At 36.4% G+C, this 23,457-nt stretch overlaps 1 protein-coding gene across 1 annotated transcript in view; it reads right to left on the bottom strand.

Annotated features, from left to right (window-relative positions):
• Positions 1–33: 33 nt before the first annotated feature.
• Pdzd8 (PDZ domain containing 8) overlaps positions 34–23,457 on the bottom strand; it is a gene marked incomplete at its 5' end in the record, with an annotated part of 89,340 nt that continues 65,916 nt past the window's right edge. The window contains 2 exons of the mRNA XM_010634659.2: positions 34–5,477; positions 11,092–11,254. Coding sequence (XP_010632961.1) covers positions 3,274–5,477; positions 11,092–11,254 — 2,367 coding nt within the window. The remainder of the gene's footprint in view (positions 5,478–11,091; positions 11,255–23,457) is intronic.

Here is a 23,457-nt window from a genome sequence, read left to right as displayed (position 1 = left end):
ATATAATTTTTTTTTAACCACACTTCATAGATACTCAGAAACAAGGCCTTCCAGAACTACTTCGGAAAGTGGCAGGAAGGATAGGATAAGTGTGTTCAGTTAGGGGGAGTATTTTGAGGGGGATTAATGGTAATGTGTTACTGTAGTAACATTTAAATAGAAATATTCATTTTTATCACTCTTTAACATGTCAACATGGAAAAAGTTATCCTTGAATCTCTTCACTATTCTGATTGCTATGAACAAATAACTGTATCTGATGAAGATAACTAAAATGTCCAGCCAGGGTCTGGCAGCTCTGAAAGACCCTTAAAACTAGGGGAATTGTTGAGTAGTGTGTGTGTGTACAGCTTCCAGGGGTTAGGGTCTTCCCAATTTTAGTCAGATGTTAAAGGGTGTCTGGGATTCAGAAAGCATAGGGGAATCTCCACTCTTCTTTTTGGTAAGAAAAACTGTATCTCATTTAAAAACTAGGACAATATATTTTAAAATTTACTCATTTTTAAAATTTTATTCATCTATTAGCAAGTGAAATATTTTCCAGTTGCCTTTAAAACATTCATGTGTAAGTTTAGAACATGACATACTCCCTAGGTTGTGTTTGCTCTGAGTCACAAAATATCCATAATATTTCAAGTATGATATTTAAGAGTATGAGGCTTAATATTGAGAAATTAATTGGTTGGAAAATAATGCTTAATGCTTAAAATGTTGCTCATTTTCTCTAACTCAGTCATTTATCTAAAAAACCAGTAGCGAAAGCAAATCCATAAATATATTTTATAAACTGTAAAAAATGAGTACTTCTGCAATTCTGTTTAGAAGTGGACTCTTAGCTTGTTTACATGACCAAATTGCACCAGACAATTCCGCAGAGAGCAGCAATCACTTTTTTGTTTAGATGCCATCAAATGAAGATAACTGTTTTGTGTAGTAGTCTTTATTACTTTTAAGCTATTGATAACATAGCACGGCAGCAAGATTACATCAATAATGTAATACGATACAGCTTTTCCCACTGACGCCTGCACTTTGCTATACCTCGGCTGTTGGAAGTGTTGCCTCCTTGCACAACCATGACGCATCTACTGCTAGCAGATAGAAAAATACTGTGCTACATTAAAAGTATTATTTTACAAATATTGTTAGCAGCATTACTGAACTTTCCACAGTTGTGGTTCTACAGAGTTAAATACTTTAAGACATGAGTAGAGTCTTATGAAACCAAGGTTTTGCATTATTTCTATAGCTCTTTCAAATGCCTGAGTTTCAGGAGCATGCTTGGGTATCATGACTTAATCCATGAACACGCGCCAATTAGAGACTACCTCCCAGATTAACAATGGCAAGGTATTTTTTACAAGATGAAACATGGGTATACACTGGACAGATTGTTTCAAGTATATGCTGTAGAACATTTGAGCTTTTGGTGAGTTTTGTGAAGGAAGCCTTCAACATCAGTGTTCTCTTAAGATGTGAGCATGCTTAAATCAACAATGAGCAAGGGGTACGTGTATATTTTTGTTATAAACCTGACCTCTCAAGAAGGTATTTATTATTCTAATATTTCACTTAATGGAATGAGAGTTGGTTACTGATGTTAAAATTGGAATAACTTCTGCACTCAAAGATATTTTACTCATCTAAGTAACACCTTTTATTTGTATAGCTTTTATGTTTGAAGCACTTGTGCAGTTCTGCTGTTTTCCTCACAACAGTCCTGTGAGGTTGTTAGAGGAAGTAGTTACCACCCTCACTTCAGAGATGGGAAACTGCTGTACCGAGCCTCTTTGTGACTGACTTGCCTGTCTGTGGTCAGACAGCTCATTATAGGAAGAGCTCCTGTGTGGTCTTGGACTACAGACTGGGCCATGGCCTTAGTGGTATACTATGCCTTTTCCTGCCAGCCATAAAAGCTGTTTTAAACTCATGCTGATTTATGCATGTATCAAGTTATCAGAGCCATTACCCACAAAAGGGAAAAACATACATATCTATTTTGTAGGCAGGTAACAGGCTCAAACTTTTAAGGTGTAACAGAGGTCAAGCTTATATATTTTTCCTCAGTCACGTCGGCATCCATAAGGTGGATCCAACACTGAGGTACATCTTCATTTTCAGAGAACTTGTCTCAAGTCCTATGTATACCATTATTTCTTTTATTTTTAATGAATGAAGACAATCTGAACAATCACCATTCCTTTAAGCTCGTAAGACCCCCAGATGAAGCAATGAAGCAATAACAATATTCTGCATGATTCCTCTCCTCCACAATATATTCCTATGGGAAAATGTTTTTAAAACAAAACTAGTTATCAATACCATCGTTTTAAGAACCATTTTCTGAAACTTCAAATACCCTCGTACATGCCTTATTTCCTATGGGAAAACTGAAGATGATAAAAATCATCATGAATGCTTAGAACTTCCATTTAAAAGCAAAGTACTGACATTCCAAAAGATACCTAAAAAATCCTGCTGCCTATTTTGTGGTAATTAAATCTTGTTACCCTTTCTATACATTCTTGACCACATGATTTAATATTCCTTATTACACTTTGTTTTTCAATACAAGCTTGTCAAATTAATCACTGTCTTTTTAATGTACTTCAGGTTCACAAAAGGTTTAGAAAAAAATGTCACAGAAGCATAGAAAGCAATCAATATATGTAAAAGTTTTTTTTGTTTTGTTTTTTTTTACTAAGTCAGCATAACAGACTAAAGTTGCAGCATCTGGTTTCATTTTACATTTGGCAAAAACAAAAAGCAACCCCCAAATTCCCAATATGTAACACAAAAGATTCACAACTTGTTTTCCCAGTGATGGATGTTGTCAATTTTGGCATGCAGCAAATTTGTTGTTATAACCATGATGGAAATAAAAATATTTCAAAAATCTGGACTGTATCTTATTTAACATTAATTCAAAAAGAAGAGGAAGGAAAAAAACCACAGTGAGACATCACACATACATAAACATGAAAAGTTAGCTTATATAATCACATAATTAGAAAAAGTTAAAAATAAATTAGTAAAAATAAATTCCCAATATAAATCCAAGAAAGCATAGCTATAAATGTAATCGGAAACAACTGATTTAGTGAGCTGGTCATGTTTTTGAGGGAAAACCTTTTTCATTCTTTCTTACACAAGCAAATAACTGTGGAGAAGCAGGCCAAAGTGCATTATGAGAGGACTGAAATGTGGTTGGTATCTGTGATAACTTAGATACATCTTTCCCCCAATCATATGCAAGTTTAAACAGTATGTCCATTATACAGACTCAGATGGGCCAAATAAGTCATCTGAGATACTGCTGAATGGCTGAGAGTCTATCAGCTGGCTGATTTCACTGTCAAGGTCTTCTTCTGTATCGTCTGTGTATTTGCTTATTTTTTTGGAGTGCTGGTCTAAAGATAGACTCTCTAAAGTTTCAATATCTTCAATGCCTGCTCTGTAGTGGATCATTAGAAGTGTTAGAGCTTGTAGTCTTTCACCAGATTTAGCTAAAGCAGCAGACAGAAGTGATTTTTTCCTTGTATCAGTTGTCTCTTTTTCTTCTCTTACAAGGGAATTGTTGTGTTCCAACTCCTGATCAATTTCATTCTGCAGTTTATCCAACATAAACTCTAGCTTCTGGATCCTTTCCTCTGTAGGCAAGCCCCTGTACAGATCACGGCCAATTTCTTTAACAGCAATAAAAACACTGTCATCCAGCCCACCTTCCTTTCTCACTAACTTTATTCCTGCATTATTTCCCCGTTTGGAAGGACTGTTTGGACCACACACCTCTGTGTCGCTGCCTTCATTGTCTGATGTGTTGGGTGTGTGTTTTGGTGAGGGCTCTACAAGGTCAGTTCCAGGTTCAGAAAGGCGAGTTTTAGAGACTTGACGCAAATTTAGCAAACGAGAGCTAGTGTTGATAATGTGCCTTGTTAAACCTGTTGTTTTATTCACTGACTTGTTGGTTTCAGCATCAACACGAGAAGGCTGGCCCAGGAAGGGTTCCTGTCCTTCCAGCCTAAGGTTTTTTAGAGTCCGGTCTATCCTCCTCTCAGTTGCTCCACAAAGAGGAGTCTCGGCTAGACATTTTTCTTGACATTTTTTATGGCAAACGTAAGCACACAACATACACTGGGAAGCAGCTTTTGTCCAAACCTTTTTCTTACAGTAATCACACCAAGTTGGATTTTGGAATTGAGTGTCCTGGAAACTATGCTTATTTTCTAGGGAGCTCATCTGTCCAGTAAAGTGTTCCTCTTTAGGGAGGGTAGAAACTTCTTCAACCAAGTGGGGTTCTTTTTCTTTCTCTATGTTAGTAACTATATGGTGGTCTGGTTCTCCTTCCTTCAAATACTTGAAGTGAACAGTAATGTCACCATAGCAAAATTTGTCATTGAAGCCCTTTTGCATACTCAGATTGCGCAGTGCAGTTCTCGTGACCATGGCCTTAGGTGCAGGAGCTTCCAGTCTGAATGTGGAAAGATACTCCATGTTTGATGTAGCTAGGCATCCCAAGGCCACGTCTTCAAGTTTTAAGCTAACATGACCCAAACAGATGAGACCCCCCAACTTGAAAGGATCCCTACACCACAGTGCAATATTCAGGTATCGGTGGCAGGATTCTATGTCAAACAAACAGGATGCTCTGGTTCTTGTCCATTTTCCTAGCTTATTACGATAAAGAATTTCTGATGATTCCCATGTTTGATGGTCATCTGTACTGTCCTTGGTAGGGCAGGAACTTTCTGAAGTAAAATCTTTAGCCACTTCTTGCTTTGCTAACAACTGCTTCGATGTGCTCAAATCTTCTACATGATCTACACTTTTCACCTGCTTTTCAGCAGATTTGTCTACAGGAGTAGGAAGCAGCACCTTCTCTGGCTTTTCAACAAGAATGTCTGGTTCTGCCTGACTCGGGGTATCAGCAGAAGGCAAAGGGACTTTCACTTGTGGTCGTGGTGGCACGGGTGGTTTGAAAGTGGATCCTTGGGTGGGTTTTGACACTTGTACTGGGTCTGCTACCTCAGAAGTTTTTAGGGCAGATGGTTTAGTTCCTTCTTTGGATGAAATTTTTGGTGGTGGTGGGTGACTTCCTGCAACTAATTTACGATTTAAAACTGGTGATATAGCGCCAAGGGGTTTAATAGAAAGTGTTGTTGGAGTCCGTTTGGGACTATGACTTAATGACTGTCCTTCATCTTTGAACTCATTTTGTACTCTGACATCACTTGCCAAGTCTTCATATTCAGAATCTAAGTCTCTGTTTTCAGCATCTACTGCCAACCCAGCTGCTTCCTCTTCATAACTTGGTTGGCATGAGCCTGACAAAAAGTTTTCTTCCAACTGGCCAAAATTATCTTGTAGCACCACACTTTGATTACTCTGGCCAACGGGTCTTTCATAGTACACCAGAACTCGGTCACCAGCCTGCTTGATAAGCTTCAACACTTGCAGTGTCGAGGTAATTTTCACACCTGATTTTAAGATTTAAAAGGAAAAACATCAATTATTGCAATAAAAGTTACCTACATTTGTTGAATATAATTGTCATTTTTTAAAATAATTACTTAACTAATGGAAGAGTAACAAGAAACCCTTAAAAACATTTTACTTGTCTTTTGGATGAATCATGTCCTGATTCTTAAACTGAAGGTGCTGAAATCCTGAGAATACTTAGCTTCTCAACCAAGATAACACAAAATCCATACAAGTGCCTGTCTAGGTGCTGATCCTAATTGTTTCTCAATCTGTCCTATGTTAAATGACATTATTTCTTAGTTTGAACTGAGGAAGTGAGTAGAGAGAAACCTATATTCAAAAGGATTTTATTATAGTTAAACGAGACTTAATGATGAGAAGCTGTGATTCTACTGAAGAAAATTACAAAATATTCCATGGATTGGAAGCTATATGCTGATTCAAATTAAGAGACCAATGCTTGGCATAAATGTAGCAAAATACTGCTACTGAATAACTGACTTTTTCACAGCTTCTTTTTAATGGGCATAACCATTAAACATCTTTTTCAGGATGACAAAGGATAAGTTGCCTTAAAATTTAAAAAGGTGGTTAATAATTGCATCTGTACTATATTAAACTTTAATATTATTTCCTAATTGTTATATTAACAGTTTAAAATTGTTATATTAACATAGTTTAAAATCTGAAAGGTACAAAAGGATGTAAAGTGAAAAACAACTGTTTTGTATCTCTGCCTACCAGGCATACGTCCCTTTCCTGGGGTACCTGTGTGATACCGAGTGTGGTATGATTTAAAGCTTTGTTTTCTGCCACGCTTTCTACCCTCCCCAAATGTCACTAACCCACACTATCCTTTATATACAGCTTATCAAAAGGTAAGAAAGGGTCTTTGTTTTCCAGAGGAGTCAGGGCTATACTCAATAAATCAAAGTAACACCAGCCTCTTCTAATGACCTACCTCACGGGTTCCTCATCTGTGTGTTCTCTTACTTCAGCCACTCTGCAAGATCATGCTGTAGACCTGCTCACTGAGCAGAACTCAGCCACACCAAAAATATCTCTCATCATTGCCTTTTAATTTTTTTTACCTCTGGCAGGTTTTTAGGCAATTTTGCCACCCAATCTTTCGTTGGTCTTTCTCATGATCCCCTTGGTCTTCTGATACCACTTGCTTTTCTACCCAGCCTGAGTCTCAAGATTACAATGATGTTCTCACTAATATTTGTGATTCTGCTGTCCTGGCCCTTTCCTCTTCTACTGTATACTTGTCTTTTTGATCTCTAGCTTTGCTAAACCCATACTTTTCTACTCCTGAGCTTACCACCTGGAGGTAATATCAAGTCATGTTATCTGTCTTTGGAAAACCATTAAGTGCTGCTTAGCTTTCTTTTAGACTAGTCTCTAAACAACTAGTTTCAAAATGTACAGCTTCAAAATTTCCCGATTCCTTAGAGCCCACCATCCCCCTTCCTCTCACTCTGCAGATGCTACCACCTTGTTTCCCAAAAGCACCCAAATGAAAGTGATTTTACTCCCTGCCAGGGACTGTGAGTCTTATTCTGGAAGAGGACATATCCCTTTATATCACTTTGGATCCTGTCTTCCTCCTTTAGACATTGTTTTATTAGTTATCCTCATCTTATCTTGCTCCTTCCCTCTCTCCCTTCTTTTTCTTTAAAACTTTCCTTGGTTTCCACAACACTGTACTAAGTTGGTTGTGATTAGCTCTAGTTTTTCTCCACTTATATCTGACCGTCACCTGCAAACACTCCCATGGTTTTGTCTTTCCTTATTTCTCTCAGCCTTCTGCTCCCTGCCTAGTACTCACATCCACTCCAGTAGTCTTAACTAAATTTAAAAACTATCATCTTTGTCTTTGGTTGATTTCCCCTTTTTTTCACTCTAATCCTACATGCCCAGCTACTTGTGAATACCAACCATCTCTTTCTTTGGCTACATATTGGGCATTTTGACTCTCATTCTCCTGTGCTGACTACTGTGAATCGATCTGCTACCCACCTCCCAGTGAACCTGATGTGAATCTGTGAGACAGATGACTCCCTTGGTTGTGTCATTCTAACTCAGAGCTCCAGTCCATTTGCCTTCAGTTTTCCAATCCTCCCAATCAGTGGCCTCAACTCCAGCAAAAAACAGCCTCTGGCTATAAGTGCTCAGGCCTTTGTTACTTCCATCACTAAGTGCAAGCTGTCAGATTTTCCTAACACCTACAAACCTACCCTGAACTTAAGAGCTAATTTGGTTCTTCAAGATTTATTTAGCCTTATCTATTACTACTTCCCTTTAAATTCACTTCTAAGAGTTATCATTTCATATATGCCTAAATGAAAAATAAATCTACCCAGTGATCTGTAGTAGGAAAAACTTCAACTTAATCTAAATTCATTTTCTTTTTTGTGACTTAAAAATCTGTTCTCATCTTTGTCTCTAAATCATCAGGGGCTTGCGGCAATGGCCGCTGTACCTCTTCAGGGCTGGGCCATCCAAGTCTGAATTTTTCTTTAGGAATATTTTAAACATATTTAAAAGTTGAAAAAACAGTGAAATGAACTCTATTATGGGACCTAACATTTCTGCCAACCTTATTTCAAACATTACCAATCTTATTACTAAATATTTTAAAAATTACTTTATGTCCATAAAAAGAGTCATAGGGAGTCATATGAGTCATATCTTTTTGAGAAGTACCTGTTGTCATGGGGCAAAGATTATAACATACTGAAAGAAATAAAAGCATGAGGTAGGAGAACTACTCAGCCTGGGTAACTTAGGGGCTTTGTGACACACTTTCTTTATAAAAAATTTTAAAATGGGGCTGGGAATATAGCTCGGTGCAAAAGCCCTGGGTTTGATCACCAGTATGGGGGTGGGGGAGAAAGACTCTTTCAAAACATAGGATTTCAGTTTGTTTCCTGTAGTTGTAGCAAGGGATATATTTATATGCCAGAAAAAAAGCTAGGATGGGAGATATATAAAATTTTTCTATTATGTGTATTCATCTTTCTCATCTCAATAAATACTTTTTTTGAACAAGTGTTAGAAGGAGAGGAATAACTTGCTTTTTTACCCTGCATATGTTTGTACTGCTTGGATTTGTTCTGGGAAACAGATAATAACTATGTATGTAACTGAAATCTCTTTAAAAGGGGATGTGAAAAAGTTATATAGAATTGTAGTTTTAGCAGAGGAAAATGAACTCTAATGTTTATGTTACACAATTACATAAAGTGAAACACAGAGAATGAGGCCTATTTCATGCACTTTGAAAGAGTGGGCCGGCAGCTCCAGCATCACTGGAGTACCTGATAGAGAATGCAGAATAATGGCCCAGGACTACTGAATCTGAGTGCACATTGAAACGCCATGTCTGGGTGACTAAGATACACAAGAAAGTGTGAAAAGCACTGCATATGAAATGACTGGAGGGATTTTGACGTGAAAACGCTAACTTAGTTGGGCTACCAGGCATGCAATTTAAATAATTTTCATTATTTTGTTGTCGTGATAGAACTGAGTCAAAGCGGAGTTTCTTTGACATGTAACCAGCTCCTTGATTTAGTAACTGCTCTACCTTCGTTACTGTCTTAACTGTGAGAGAATATACTACATTGCATTAATCACTTTCCTATCACTGGGACAAAATACCCAACATCCTTAAAGGAGGAGAGGTTTATTATGGCTCACAGTGTTTAAGAGGATCCAGCCCAGACCATGCTTAGTTAGCTCCAAGGCAGAAATGGCATGGAAGAAGGGAATGAAGGAAAGGTGATGACTCCATAAAAGCCAGTAAGCAGAGAGACAGAGGAAGGGAGGAGACGGGATAACAACACACCCTTCCAGGTCACACTCCCAGTGCCTCGGCACCTCCAACCAGGTCCCACCTCCCATCAGGACATTCAGCTCTGAAGTCATCAGTGGATGAATCCACAGATCAGTATAGTGTCCCCATGATTCAATTACCCTCTAAAAGCCTAGAGTTTTGGAGAACATTTTAAATTTAGAAAAACCATAACACTCTGTCTCTGGTCCTCGAAAGGCTCAAATCTCTTATCATGCAGAACATATTTAGTGCATTTCTAAGAGTTGTCAGAATCGACAGTCCTAGCACTGCTGAAGTCCAAATCCAAGTCTCTTCCGAGACTTAAAACAAAGTCTTAGCTATGAGTCCCTGTCCCTCTAAAAATAAAAAGAGTCAAATAATTCTAGCATATAATGACATGGATTAAACATTCCCTTTCCAAAAGGGGATAGAAAGGAATGGAACCAAACTAAGACTGAGACCCAGCTGCGCAAACAGTAAATCTTGTAGCTCCATGTCCAGGACCCTGGGCAGGTTGTGGTGAGATGTAAGCTCCAAAGGGCCAAGTGGCCCCACTGCTGTTGCCTTGTCTGCTGCAGCCCCCATGGCTCTCTATGGGTTTTCCTCAGCAGACAGTCTACATTCCTAGCCTCTCTGACTTCCTGGGGTCTCCACTGCATCTTTGGCTTCACTCTCATAGCTTTAGGTACTGCTGTTATGATTTAGATCTAAAATGTCCTCCAGAAGTCTTAAATTTAGAGGTGGGGCCAGATTAGAGGGAATGGGTCACTGGGGATGTGACCTAGAAGGGTGTGTTCTTATCCCTGGCTCCTCTCTTCTCTCTCTTCTTGGATGCCATGAGTTGAGCAGCATTCCTTTCCATTTCCTTCTGCCACGCCATTTCTGCTGAGGAGTCAGCGAAACCACAGACTGAATCCTCTGATAACTATGAGCCAAAATAAACCTCTCATCCTTTAAGTCGTGGGTATGAGATATTGTGTCCAATGATGGCAATGCTGACGAACACAAACATTGCCTTTAAAAGAATAACTGTGACCAACCATGTATTCAAGAAATTTTCTGACAAGCCTAAAAGGGCCAAATACTACAGGGTCTAAAGAAGCTTGAATTTTTCCCCCGTGCTGTGTATAGCAGAGTCCTACTGCTTAGGCATACACATTCAAGCAAACAGTTTACCTAGAGGTACAGAGATTTTGTCACTATTGTTGATAATAACCCAACTGAAAGGAGGACATATTTTTCCCAGGCACTTGGAGTAAACTCTGAATAATAGCATCCTAACAAATGGTTGGCCATTCCGAAAACATGGGGCCACAGGACGGTGTAGGTATAACCTCCTGGACAAGGAATAATAAACAGCCCCTCTCTGTTCATTTCTTAGTCCTACCTGATGGGGTAGTAGCCAATATTATAAAAATTTACGATCAAGAATAGGAATGATGGTGGTTATGCAGAAAAGCAACTTTTGACTTGCTCTTATCTTCAGATTCAAATAAGAGAAACAAGATGGTAAGTGAATGAAAATTAGAGAAGATGAAACATTTTGTTAAGACTAAAAGTGGCGCATATGTTTTTAAAGACATCAGGATATTTCAAGATATCCTTTTAGATTTTTATTTACAATAAAGTTTATTTTATTATTTTCTTTCCATTTAAAAAGCAACAGGTACTTTTTATAGGACTAAGGAAGAAAGAGGAAATGAAAAACTTTACAACCGTTTTCTAGTTTCTCTGTAAATGTGAAGTGTATTGCATATTAGCATAATTACCTCCAATAGCAATGAGTCGATCTCCTCGCTGAAGATCTGCAATTGCAGCAGGTGAGTTTGGGGCCACGGTTTCAATTATGACATGCCCAGCATACCCGTCAGTTGACTGAACAAGACGAAGTGTAAGTCCAACACTCTGTAAATTCCCTTTTATTAATTCAACCTTTAATAAAGGACAAAAAAAAAACCCACATTCAATGTAATTCATAGTAGGGTTAGATAACAGTAACACTGACCACAGTTGACTGACTTTTGCATCTTAGTGACTGTAAGTACAGATAAAGGAGGGATCAATCACTATTTTAACAATATAAATTAACATTCTCAGACTACATTTAAATTATGAAAAAATTAAATACTTTGTCTTCAGTATGTATTAAAGGTCCACTTGTAAATAAACGGAAAGGCTAAATTAAAAGAAAACCACTTCCAATTATATTATCCAGAATTGTTAATATTTTGTGTTTTCTAATGTATATTTTAACACAAAATTGAGAATTATCTCAAAAGTGAGACACTGGATATAAACTGACACACTGTTAACATACAACCATATGTTATAATTCTGAATATTTCTTTCTTCATATATAATGGGAATACCTATATCATTAAATGTGCTTTACATTCAATTTTTATGGAATACAGTTGGCCTGGTTGGTTAAAGGAGGATGTATGTAGGTTATATGTAAATACTATGACATTTAAAATAACAGTTTTGAGTATCTACAGATTTTGGTATCTAAAAGTGGTGGTGCTGGAGGGAATCAAACCCCTAGAGAAACTAAACGAAAATTGCACTGTTGAATTCGATTTTGGGGAAAGACAAAAAAAAGTTTACATTTAGATTTTACTAAGAGAACGAGTTGCCTTGTTAATGAGATGCTGACCCAACAAGATTTTTCCCCCTAAACAGAGGTCATGTCATCCAATTCAAGAATATATATAATTTTAACATCATCTGTCAATTAAGAAACAACATGCTACTTGTTCTCATTTTCATCATTGACTGCATTTAAAAATGAAATCATACACACAGCTTAAATATAATATCACTTCTCTTAATGAGAAACTCAAATATAAATAAAGAACAAAACAGAACTTAGATAATAGGGCATAAGGAGATAGATCTTTCTCAAAAAGAAAAGGGATCAAGAGATGGAGGCAGGGGAGGAGGGAAAAGGGCAAAAAACAGGAATCAGGATGTGTTATATATATGTACCAATTTCACACAAGGAATGCAAATATTACATATTGCAAACATCTACAAAAAGAAAAAAGGGAATCAAGAGGTGGATGGAGGTGAAAAAGAGGTAAGGGAAAGGGGATGAAAAAAGGAATCAAGATATATTAAGTACATGTACCAATGCCTCCCAAGGAATGCAGATGTGCATTACAAACATTCAGTAATAAAAAAAGAATACCATATAAAAGTGCTATTTTATTGTTTAAGACACAGTTTATAAGACCATCCATGTGGTACATGGATTTTAGAGCAAAAGTGACTCTCCATGAGGTAAAATCACTATTTTAAAAACAACAGTGAAAAAAATATGTACTTGTCTCTCATATATATCTTAAAAGTTAAATATAAAACTATAGCTATACTACGCACTACATTTACATTATGAAACATACTTCTAAATAGAACTTTTAAAGTGACGTAGAATAAATAGAAATCTTAAATATTTTTCTATGTCTGGTGAAGGATGTGGCATGCACTCTCTGGAATATAATATTATTACCAAGATGTTCAAATTTCAAATATATACAAGATCACAGAGAAGAGTAAAATAAATCCTGTAGCAGATCAAAAGATACAATCACAAATTTCTGTTGTCCTTGCATGCCGTTTCTTTGCTATATAGCTTTACTAAACTTGCCATTAGAGGAATAACTAATTTCTCAGCAACCAAATATAACCTTTAAAAAAAAAGCAGAGATATGGGCCCTATGAAAATTATTAACCTTGACTTAGCTGACATTTATAGACCACTATGCTCAACAATTAAACAATATACATTCTTTCACGTTCTTTAAGAGTATGTCTGTCATAAAATAAGGATCAATAAATTTATAAATGACTGCACTCATATGTTCTCTGACCATAATAAAATTAAGTAAGAAGTCAATGATAACCAGGAAGACCTCAAATACTTAGAAAATGAAACAACACACTTTTAAATAATTTATGTGTAAAAGAAATCACAAGGGAAATTGAAAATATTTTCAATGCAATGATGAAAGTGACAACCAATAGAAATTTGTGGGATACAACTAAAGCAATGTTTATAGAAAATTTATAGCTTTAAATACTTTAACTGAGGAAAAAAATATATAATTAGTGATTTGAGTTCCCATCTTAAGAAAATTTAATCTCAAAGTAGAAACAAGAGAATTAACAGCAGAAACAATGAAATAGAAGATAAAACAACAGACATTATCAATGAGGCTGATTTAATAAAATGATCAGTAAAACTGATTTACCTTTAGGCTGAACTGACCAATGAGGAAAAAAAGAGGGAAGACATATATTACTAAAATTTTAAGTAACAGGGAGATATTACTATGGATCCTACAGATATTACAGAGTAAGGCAGTAGCACAATTTCAAGCCAGCATTATTTGACAACCTAAGTGGACTGGAATATTTTCCGTCAAAGATACAAATGACAAATACTGACCTCAAAAGATAGAAATCTTGAATATTCTTATATCAGTTACATCAAATTCATAATTATAAGTCTTTCTACACACAAAAAATTCCTCAGGCCTAGATTCTTTTTTTTTTTTTAGTACTGGGGATTGAACTCGGGTCCTTGCGCTTGCAAGGCAGGCCACCGAACCACTGAGCTAAATCCCTGGCAGGCCTAAATTCTTTATGTTAGTGTCTTTTTTTTTTTTGTAGTACTGGGGATTGAACTCGGGTCCTTGCGCTTGCAAGGCAGGCCACCGAACCACTGAGCTAAATCCCTGGCAGGCCTAAATTCTTTATGGGTGAATTCTCGGAGAAGAAATAATGTTACCTGAACTTTTTAGCAACAGAGAAAGAAGGAGCACTTCCCAAATCAATGTTTTAGCGATACTAAACCCAGACAAACATAAAACAATAAAACAGAGCTACGGAGTAATATCTGTAATGTTCAAACATGAATGAAAAATAAAGATCCAGAAACATAAAAAAGATACTAATCATAACCAAATGGAGTAGACTCTAGAAATTCAAGGTTAGTTTAGCACTCAAATCAATGAATGTAATTCACCATATTAACAAAATATTGGAAAAGTCAAATAAATATTTCAACAATTATTGAAAAAGCCATCACAAGCTATATATACACGCGAACTGCCTAAGCCTGATTGTGGGCTCTACACAAATTTACAAGTATCATAAAACTCAAAGGGGAAAGAGTCAATGTTTGGTTTTTCTTTCGTTTTTTTACACAACCAGGAATTTATTATTTTTCTTTTATTGAGTTTATTGGCACATTTAACATATACAGTACAGTTACATTCATTATTGGGATCCTGTACCTTTACATAACAGGTGGTCTTGGTTCTCATTTTTCCCCCATTTGTCCCTGCCCTCCCTTCACCCGTCTCCTCCCTTCCCCATTTACAAACACTTTATTTCCATTTGTTTCATTTTCTCATATTTTTTTCCCTTATTACCTTTCCCCTACCCTTTCCACTTGCCAGGCAGACACAGTGCCACTGAGCTAAATGAGTCAATGTTTTCCACCTGAATCAGTAACAAGAGAGGATTTCTGCTTTTACCACTTCAACATTTATGAAAGGTTATATAATATAATACATTTAAAAGGGAAAGCATAAAGATTGGGATGGGAGGAGAAAAAATGTCTATTCACAGATAACACGATCATGTACATGGTTAGTCCCAAGAAACATGCCACTTTTTGTCTTAAATATACAGATCAGTACTTAAGGTAGCTTTCTGCTTGTCAATTTACATAACTTAATAAACACCTTGGGATGAATTACATCAACTGGAAAGGGCAACATTTGGACAGTTTTCCCATTTAAATCATTTCAATAAAATAATATACAACCTCTCAACTACAGATAACTGGGATTACTACCTAAGGATAAATGATTAAACCAGAATATAATTAGATGCAAGAACTGTGTGCTTAAAGTAACAAAAGCCCACAAAATAAAATAATATTTTACAATTTTATTGTTAAAGAGAATACATTTTAATCTAATTTTTGCATATTATTAAAAAATAAAATATATAGAAATTTCTATCTTGTCTGTGTTACCAAAATCTAGCAACTACTGTATTTTAAAACTCATTTTTTTGTTGTTCTACAAGTTTCCTTTTATCTGTAGATAATACACACACATCATCATTTCCTATCAGATTTTAGACAATATGCTGACTTCCTACTATGAACAGACAAGAACCCTGGCCTAGTCTCCTTTCCTGCAAATTATCATAAGTACAGTATTGTTTTTAGTTCTACATAATGTTTTCATAACTTTAATATACTTATAGCCCAATTTCTTGTTCATCATCTATAGACAGTATCTATCTTGATAATCACTCTTCCTTCTCTCCCCGCTTCTCTTTATAGCTTCTACTTTCTAAATTTTACCAAAGTTGGTAACTATTATATTCATTTTCTAAAGGCAAGGAAGCTATCAAGGTTGACCAGAAAAGCTAAAAATCAGCAAATAGTGTTTACAATATACTATTTTTAATTACAAAGCTGGGCATGATTACATTCACTTTTTTTGATAGCTTTTACTTTTCATGGAGGTTGCTGTGATTTGAATGTCTCTTCCAGTTTAACTGCCATCTTGATGGTCTTAAGAGGTTGGACCTCAGGGATTAGGTCATGAAGGCTCTGTTCTCATGAATAAATTAAAGTGGCTTAGTTATAAAGAAAGTGGTATAAATCTGCCTCCCTCACAGGCCCCTCTTCATCTTACAGGTGCTCACGTGCTCTACCACCATGTTAGGAAAAAGCACAAAGGAGACCACAGATGCTGGCACCATTCCCTTGGAACCTTGAGTCAAATATATTTCCATCTTTATAAATTAATCAGTCTGTAGTACTGTTATCAGAGCAGAAATAAGATTAGAATGAGCTTTTTCTTTCAGTGTTGCTTTTTAACTCTAGGGCTTAATTTTAGCAGAAAATGCTGCTTTTGAGGTAGTGTGTAAATTAGTCATTTATTTGCATATTATTTAGCATCCCAAATTGAAAGAAAGTCTTACTTTACTCCTTCACTCCACTCTTCCCAAAACAAGCCAATAAAAAACCAGAAGGAATAATCAGATTTGAATGCTTTCGCACTCCCCCCACTCCAGGCATATGAATCTAATTCAGATCCTATGTTTTTTTAAAAAGCTACCAAAAATATTTCTGACACATGGCACCCTGGGAGCATTTAAATACAGACTGAAAATTAGGTGAAATCAGGGATCTACTTTTTATATGTTATAATAGTTATGTAAAACATTTGATTTTAGAAGTGTCATACTGAAAAATTTAGGATGAAATATGATAGGCAGTCAATCTTTGCCTATGATTTTAGGCAATTGTTAACCTCTTTGAACTTTGCTGGTAAAATAGGCTAATTGTGTAGGTACAAAGTTTTGAAAAGACTCAGTATTTATTGTTGCTGTTGTTAGTAAGATTCCAGGCAACTAATCAAAAATAGGGAATTCATACCAGTCTGCTATAAATGAACACAGTATCTAGCTTCAGAAACCAGGCAAACATATAAAACAAACATCAATTCAAGGCGTTAGAATTTATTATATTGTTCAAACCTTAGTATACTTTTCTAGAATTAAGGTTGGAAAGCTAAAACAATTTTACAATTATGTAGTTAAAAAGCTGTCTCAGAAGAGAGAAAGATGGTAACTGATGTGTCAATGTTTACCAAAGGGAAAAACAACCAATTCAAATATACTACACATAATGTACTTCCAAAAAGTAGTAAATTATATTGATGATAGTAAATATCTACGTTTTCACAAAATTATGAGTTTTCATCCCACCAGAGTATTTCATCTATGCAAGGGGACTAATGACACATCATATTTACATATAAATGAAAGAACAACAAAGCAGGGAAAAGGAATAGCAGAAAAAGAAAATTATTCCTCATAGCAAAGAAAATAATGAACATGGAACAATTTAACATTATCCTTTGTATAGCTAAGCATGAGATCTTTATTTAAAAAGAGAATGGAGGTGTTAAAGAACAAAATGGCTAAGATTATGGATGGGGGAGGGCTTCAATCAATTCCTATCACCACTAACAGTATTTCCTTACCTAACTGGCTATTTTTTTTTGGTACTGGGGATCAAACTCAAGTCCTTGCGCTTGTGAGGTAGGCGCCAGAACCACTGAGCCAAATCCCCGGCTTAACTGGCTATTTTTAAGTTTCACCAAGATTTGGATGCCTTCCTATTCCAAAAGATCAGCTACAATTAAAGTAAACATCTGTAGAACTTTTCATTCGAAATCCCTGCAGAAGAAGGTGGAAGTTGGCTTTTTTTATATTTCTGCTGGAGAATAAAGAAAATTTGGTTCCCTCATAATCCCAACAAAGGATCAAGACTGATGTGGTAGGAAAACTAAAATTGGGGCTTACTTTTCTTCTTTGTGAGTCATGGGTTACATTCATGGAATATATCTGGAAACTTCAGGCCAAACTGTACAAGTCAAAATATGAGGTGATGCGAGTTTTACATAAACTCTGGTGCCTAAGAATGTTCAGACCACAAGGACTCTATCCTTGTCAAGAGACTGGCAGCATTGTGGTCAATATCTAAATAGTGGTAAGTTTAGAGAGTTTCCAAGCAATATTCCAGGACTGAAGCATGATGTGCTTTAAGGTATGTGTGAACAAAGTGTGACAGGAATTCAAGGGAAGCAAAGACTGCCTCTGGGTAAGTGATTGGGGGAAGACTGCTGAAGGATATGGCACTTAGGTTGTGTCTTAAGGAACATGAAGAATGTCAACAGACAGTCTAGGAGCTGGAATGGGAGAACCTACCATTCTGGGCTATGGAGTAGCATTGTTAGAATGAAGAGAGGATGACAGAGGCACATCAGGAAATTAAAATAATCAGGATATCAGTTGATATTTAATATAATAGAAAACTCCTACCCTGATTAAACAGAGTATGTTTTACTTGGAAAAAGAAGCAGTGTTTCATAAAACCATTACAGAATCCTACATATCTGATTATCAAATATAACATCCTACAGTATGGATATCCTACACATACATATGGAGTTTGCAGCATCTATTAATATATATTTAAGCATGTTTCTGAAACCTGTATGCTTTGTGGCATAATTGATATTTTATAAGAGAAAGAGAAATAAAATTGGTAGTATTTATTATACACCTGCTATATGCTCAGTATAGGCACGAATGTTTTCCAAGTCTTCCTCAGCTTGGGGTGGGGAGGAGGGAGGAAAAGAGGGAGAGAACCAGACAGAGACACATACATGCATGCACGCATACACTGGTTTGATGTTAGTCACCAATTCTAGTTTGTTTCCAAGGCCTGGTTTCACTACTACTTAAAAGCTCTGCATAACCTCACCTACACAACCTATGCCTGCTCTAGGAGCCTAAGAAACACCTTGCTATCCTTAGTATAAGTACCTTTCTTTGCTTGAACTAGCTTTAATGAGCATTTATTTCTCTGTTATAAATTCTAGCTTATCAAGGACTGAGCTAGAGATTGTCATGAACAATATCTTATTAAAATAAAGATGCTGTGTTTATCAAAGTGGAAAGCCACAAATGAATAATAAAGATAGGTCAACTGGCCTGATGTTTGATGTAGATTTCTACTTGAGCAGAAAGACTGTTTCTAGGCCATTACCATTCCCCTTAATGTCTAACAATTATCAAGAATTGCTCACACATGCTAACTAAACAGTAATTGCATGAGCTGAATCACGGGGATCGATATATACAAGATTGCAGACAACCTGCACTTAACTTCACCAATAATGTCAGTCACAGGTTAAAAAATTCTAGTTGTATGTGTATCTCTCTTGGAGAGAGAAATTTAATAACAACATCAAGACAGCTTTTAAGAGCTCTCACATGCTGACATCTTTTTAGTCTTTCTTGGGCCCAGCTGGGATGCCTTATTTTCCCATAAAGGGGAAAACAACATATTGATTTTTAATCCTTTCCTAACACAAACATAATTTTATACAATGGATAAGAAGAGGATATATTTCAACAACACATCAATATAACTTTTAAAAAATTATATAAACTGTTCTGTCCTAAGAGCTTGCATCAGTGAATAAACAACAAAAATCTAAGTAAAAAAGATCACTGTGAAAAAGCTCCTAAATTACTGTAACCAGGTATATTTTGAACATGCTTTTCTCAAATAAATTTCTGAAAAATACACCATGAGAACGATTTCTCAGTTTTTTTGTACAGCAGTATAGAGAAAGGAAAAATATAAAGTATAGTAATCGGTATACACATATTCATGACACTAGTATAAAACTGAATTTTCCACAGAACTTTTAAGTTTAGATAACATTCCCAGTCCTTTTGGTCCATTCTATAAACCACCACCTATTCTAATTCTCAACACACTATAATAGAAAGAATGTTCACAATCTTCAGAAGTATTGATGTGTTTTATAATGCTGCCCTCTGAATGAAATGGTTGTCATATTTTCAGAAGAATCAATGTTGACCAAAGAAACTGGTTTAATAAAATATTTTGGAAAGAGGAAGTAATGGGAAGAAGAAGTGCACTCACTGATGGGTTCACTTAAATGTTTGGGCACTGTGTGGTGGGCTGGGTGCCACACAAGTGTGAAAGATGCAGATAAGCTGGCCGGCCTAGTGGAAGCAGAAAAGACCGGCATGAACAAGTAACTAAAGTCATTTATTTGGAAGCAACCTAATACGAGACACTTTATCATCAGTTACAAAGTAGTAACACTGAAAAATAAAGGTGATGCTGGAAAGATAAGCAGGAGTCCTACCAGGCCAGGCCAGGAATGAAAAACATGTCCATCAAGAAAAGCAGCAGCTTTGAAAGCATGAGATGGGGGCTCCCATGACGTATCTGAGGAACTGAAGAAATTTCAGTATTAACAGTTCTTTGATAAAATTAGTCTATGGGAGGAGGGAGAGAATTTTGATTTGTGGACCAGCACTTTGACACACTATCAATTCTACCACTTCTATGCCCAGGATGGTCAATGGTAATAAATGGTAATGGTGACAGAAATTGTGTTTGAATGTATTAATTAATGTATAATATGACTAGATACTTACATGCAAATAATATCTAATTCACGATGATCTATTTGTCTTTAAAAAATCATCCTAATTCTATAGTAAACATGTCATATTTACACAGTGGTGTACTCAGCCATAAAGAAGGATACATTTGAGTCATCTGTAAGCACCTTGAGACCATAATATTAAGTGAAATAAATCAGACAAACATAAATATTGTATGATTTATCTTAGGTAAAAAAAATCCAAAGTATAAATAATTTAAAGAGCAAAACAAAAGATAATTTGACATAAAAGAATACATCCTCTCTGCAAATGGGAAGGGGAGCTAGAGATGGGGGAGAGGGAGAGCAAGGGGAAGGGAAAAGAATTAAAACACACACACACATATATGAATATATATATGAATATATATATATATATATATGAATGATCCATCAATGGAATGTAATCATCATGTTCAGCAAACATATACAAATAAACACTTTAAGAAATCAACCCAATTCCATGAATATCAGTACGTAGGAAATATAGTAGTTTGTTTTTCTAATACAATAACAAACCTTAAAAAAATCAAATGTTTAAAATGTGTTCAAATTGCTTTAAAGTTTGATTGTTGACTGTAAAATATACCATTTTAAAAGTTTCATAAGGAAACATGGATTTCTAAACCATTAAATGCTTCTTTTTGTAGACCACGCCTTTATTATCCATATTCATACAGTTCAAAGTGCAAACCAAATCTCTAAAAGAAAGATGAAGCCCTAAAAATATAATGATAAATAGTCTTTGTTTTTTTCAGGGAAATCTGTAGTTGAGCTGACAACTGTGACTTGGAGAGAATGCTCAGACTGATCACTAACAAACTGTTGCAAAAAACAGAACACCAATTTCCGAAGGCCTAATTGTAATGGCTAACATGGCGAAATGTACAGCAACAGGTCTCACCCCAACAGTACAAGTGTTAACTCCAAGGTCTGGGTCTAATTCAGGCCAGCCTGACTGTATGCCCTGTGCAAACCAGGATCTTAAGAGGAAAAGACTACTTCTTTCCCAACTCCCTGGGCAGACCAAATTTAATTCCTCACTATCTCTTCTTCATCTGTGGCAGTGGACAAAGGCTCTGAACCAGCCATCAAAGAGCCAGGACAACAAAATTAAATGGGGAAAAGAAATTATACTTAACACACTCTTCGCAGATAGTCAAGAACTGCACACTGCAGGGTAGTGATGGCCCAGCAACAGAAATGGTCTCTACAGGAACTTTCTTTTATGAGAAACATGGTGATGAGAGATGACAAAGAGACAAAGAGCACTCGGCTACAGAAGAGAGGAGTTCTGAGGAAGGAACAATGTACACAGTTCAAACGCCATCATTTAATATTCTCTGAAGGAGCACTTTCTTACTCATTGTAGGACTTTATTTTACTCAACTACTACTGTACCAATGTGCAGTGGTTTTGGTATATACAACTTTATGGGAAATATCTGCCTTTTTTTTTTTTCCTTAGGTACTGGGGATGGAACTCAGGACCTTGCTTATGAGGCAGGTGCAGCGACACTGAGCTAAATCCCTGGCTCTGTTGCATACGATTTTGAAGAATTAAAACATATATTCTTTCTGTTATAACATGGATTTCTGTAGCCCAGCCAAGGGTACATGTTACATGGGAAGCCCCCTATTTCTGTTAAATCCACATCTCTATACCCTCCACCCATTTCTTTTCCCTCGTCCCCCAATCTCTTTCTGGGACCACCAGACCAGTTCTCCAGTGTCACTTACTTTCTTTCAGGTTACAGAGATTTAGCAGGTTTCCCTCATTTTTATAACTACCTCTACCCAGAGTTCTTCTCGGCTTCCAAATTCTTATTACCCTGGAAAATTACACCCTTTTGGCTTCAGAGTCCCCTGGCTGGGCAAACATTCTAGCAAAGGTAGAATTAGAGTAACAAGTAGAGAGATTCTAAAAAAAAAAAAAAATCTGCATATACAAAATGAAGTTTTGGAAAAGACATTTCTGAAAGTAGAATTATTTGATAATCCCCACAAATAACCTGATTATTCTGGGACTATTCAAATACAAACGGCCCTCAAAAACCACCCAAACATTTATCAGGAAATCTCCGTGGGCCTATAAAATTTGGTCACCGTGTTCATGAGAATTTAAAACTCCTTTGGTCAAAGTAACCAAAATGTTACATGCTAAGTATCTCTACAAAGTGATGGCTATGGACGATGGCTATCCACCCCTTCTCCAATTCATATGCTGAAATTTTAACCTCAAAAATGATAATAGGTGGGGCCTCTGGGAGGTAATTATTTAGTAGAGAGGTTATTAGGATCTTTTGTTTTGTTTGGTACTAGGGATAGAACTCGGGTCCTTGTACCTGCGAGGCAGGAGGCAGAACCACTGAGCTAAATTCCCGGCCTTTAATAGGATCTTTCTTATACAAGAAATCTGAGGGGTCTTCCACCATGCAAAGGCACAGGGAAAAGATGGCCTTCTATGAACCAAAAACCCATCACCCAAGATTCTGCTCAGAACTTGCTACTGGCCTTTCTACCCTCTAGATCTGTGAAAAATAAATTTCTGTTGTTTATGAGCCAACCCAATTTATTTATTTATTTATTTAGGTACCGGGGATTGAACTTGGGCCCTTGCTCTTGCAAGGCAGGTGGTGGAACCACTGAACCAAATCCCCGGGCCTCCAATTTATGTTATTTTTGTCTGCAAACCCAGAGTGACTCGAGAGCTGGTGCTAAGTACTAAATCACCTTCACAGAAGGTACCTAGTAGGCTTAGGTTCACATCCACAGTCTTCCACTTTATTTTATTCAGTAGGTATAAGTTATTTCATCATCTCTGAAACAGAAAGAATAGCACCTGCCTTACAGGCACAGGATTTAAATATATGCAAAACACTCAGCACACTACCTGACACATATAATAGCTCTTATTATTGTATTGAATTTGACCTAAATGCCACCTTGTTTATCCCCAGTTTTTAGTGATAATATTCTGTGTATCTTTATTTACAAGTCCCTTTCCCCTACACCCTTTACATTTTTTTTTTTTTTTTTTTTTTAA

Source organism: Fukomys damarensis, unplaced genomic scaffold, assembly GCF_012274545.1.
Source record: "Fukomys damarensis isolate Sample0158 unplaced genomic scaffold, DMR_v1.0_HiC HiC_scaffold_8, whole genome shotgun sequence".
Classification (NCBI taxonomy): Eukaryota; Metazoa; Chordata; class Mammalia; order Rodentia; family Bathyergidae; genus Fukomys; species Fukomys damarensis.
This window is presented reverse-complemented; position numbering and strand designations above follow the sequence as displayed.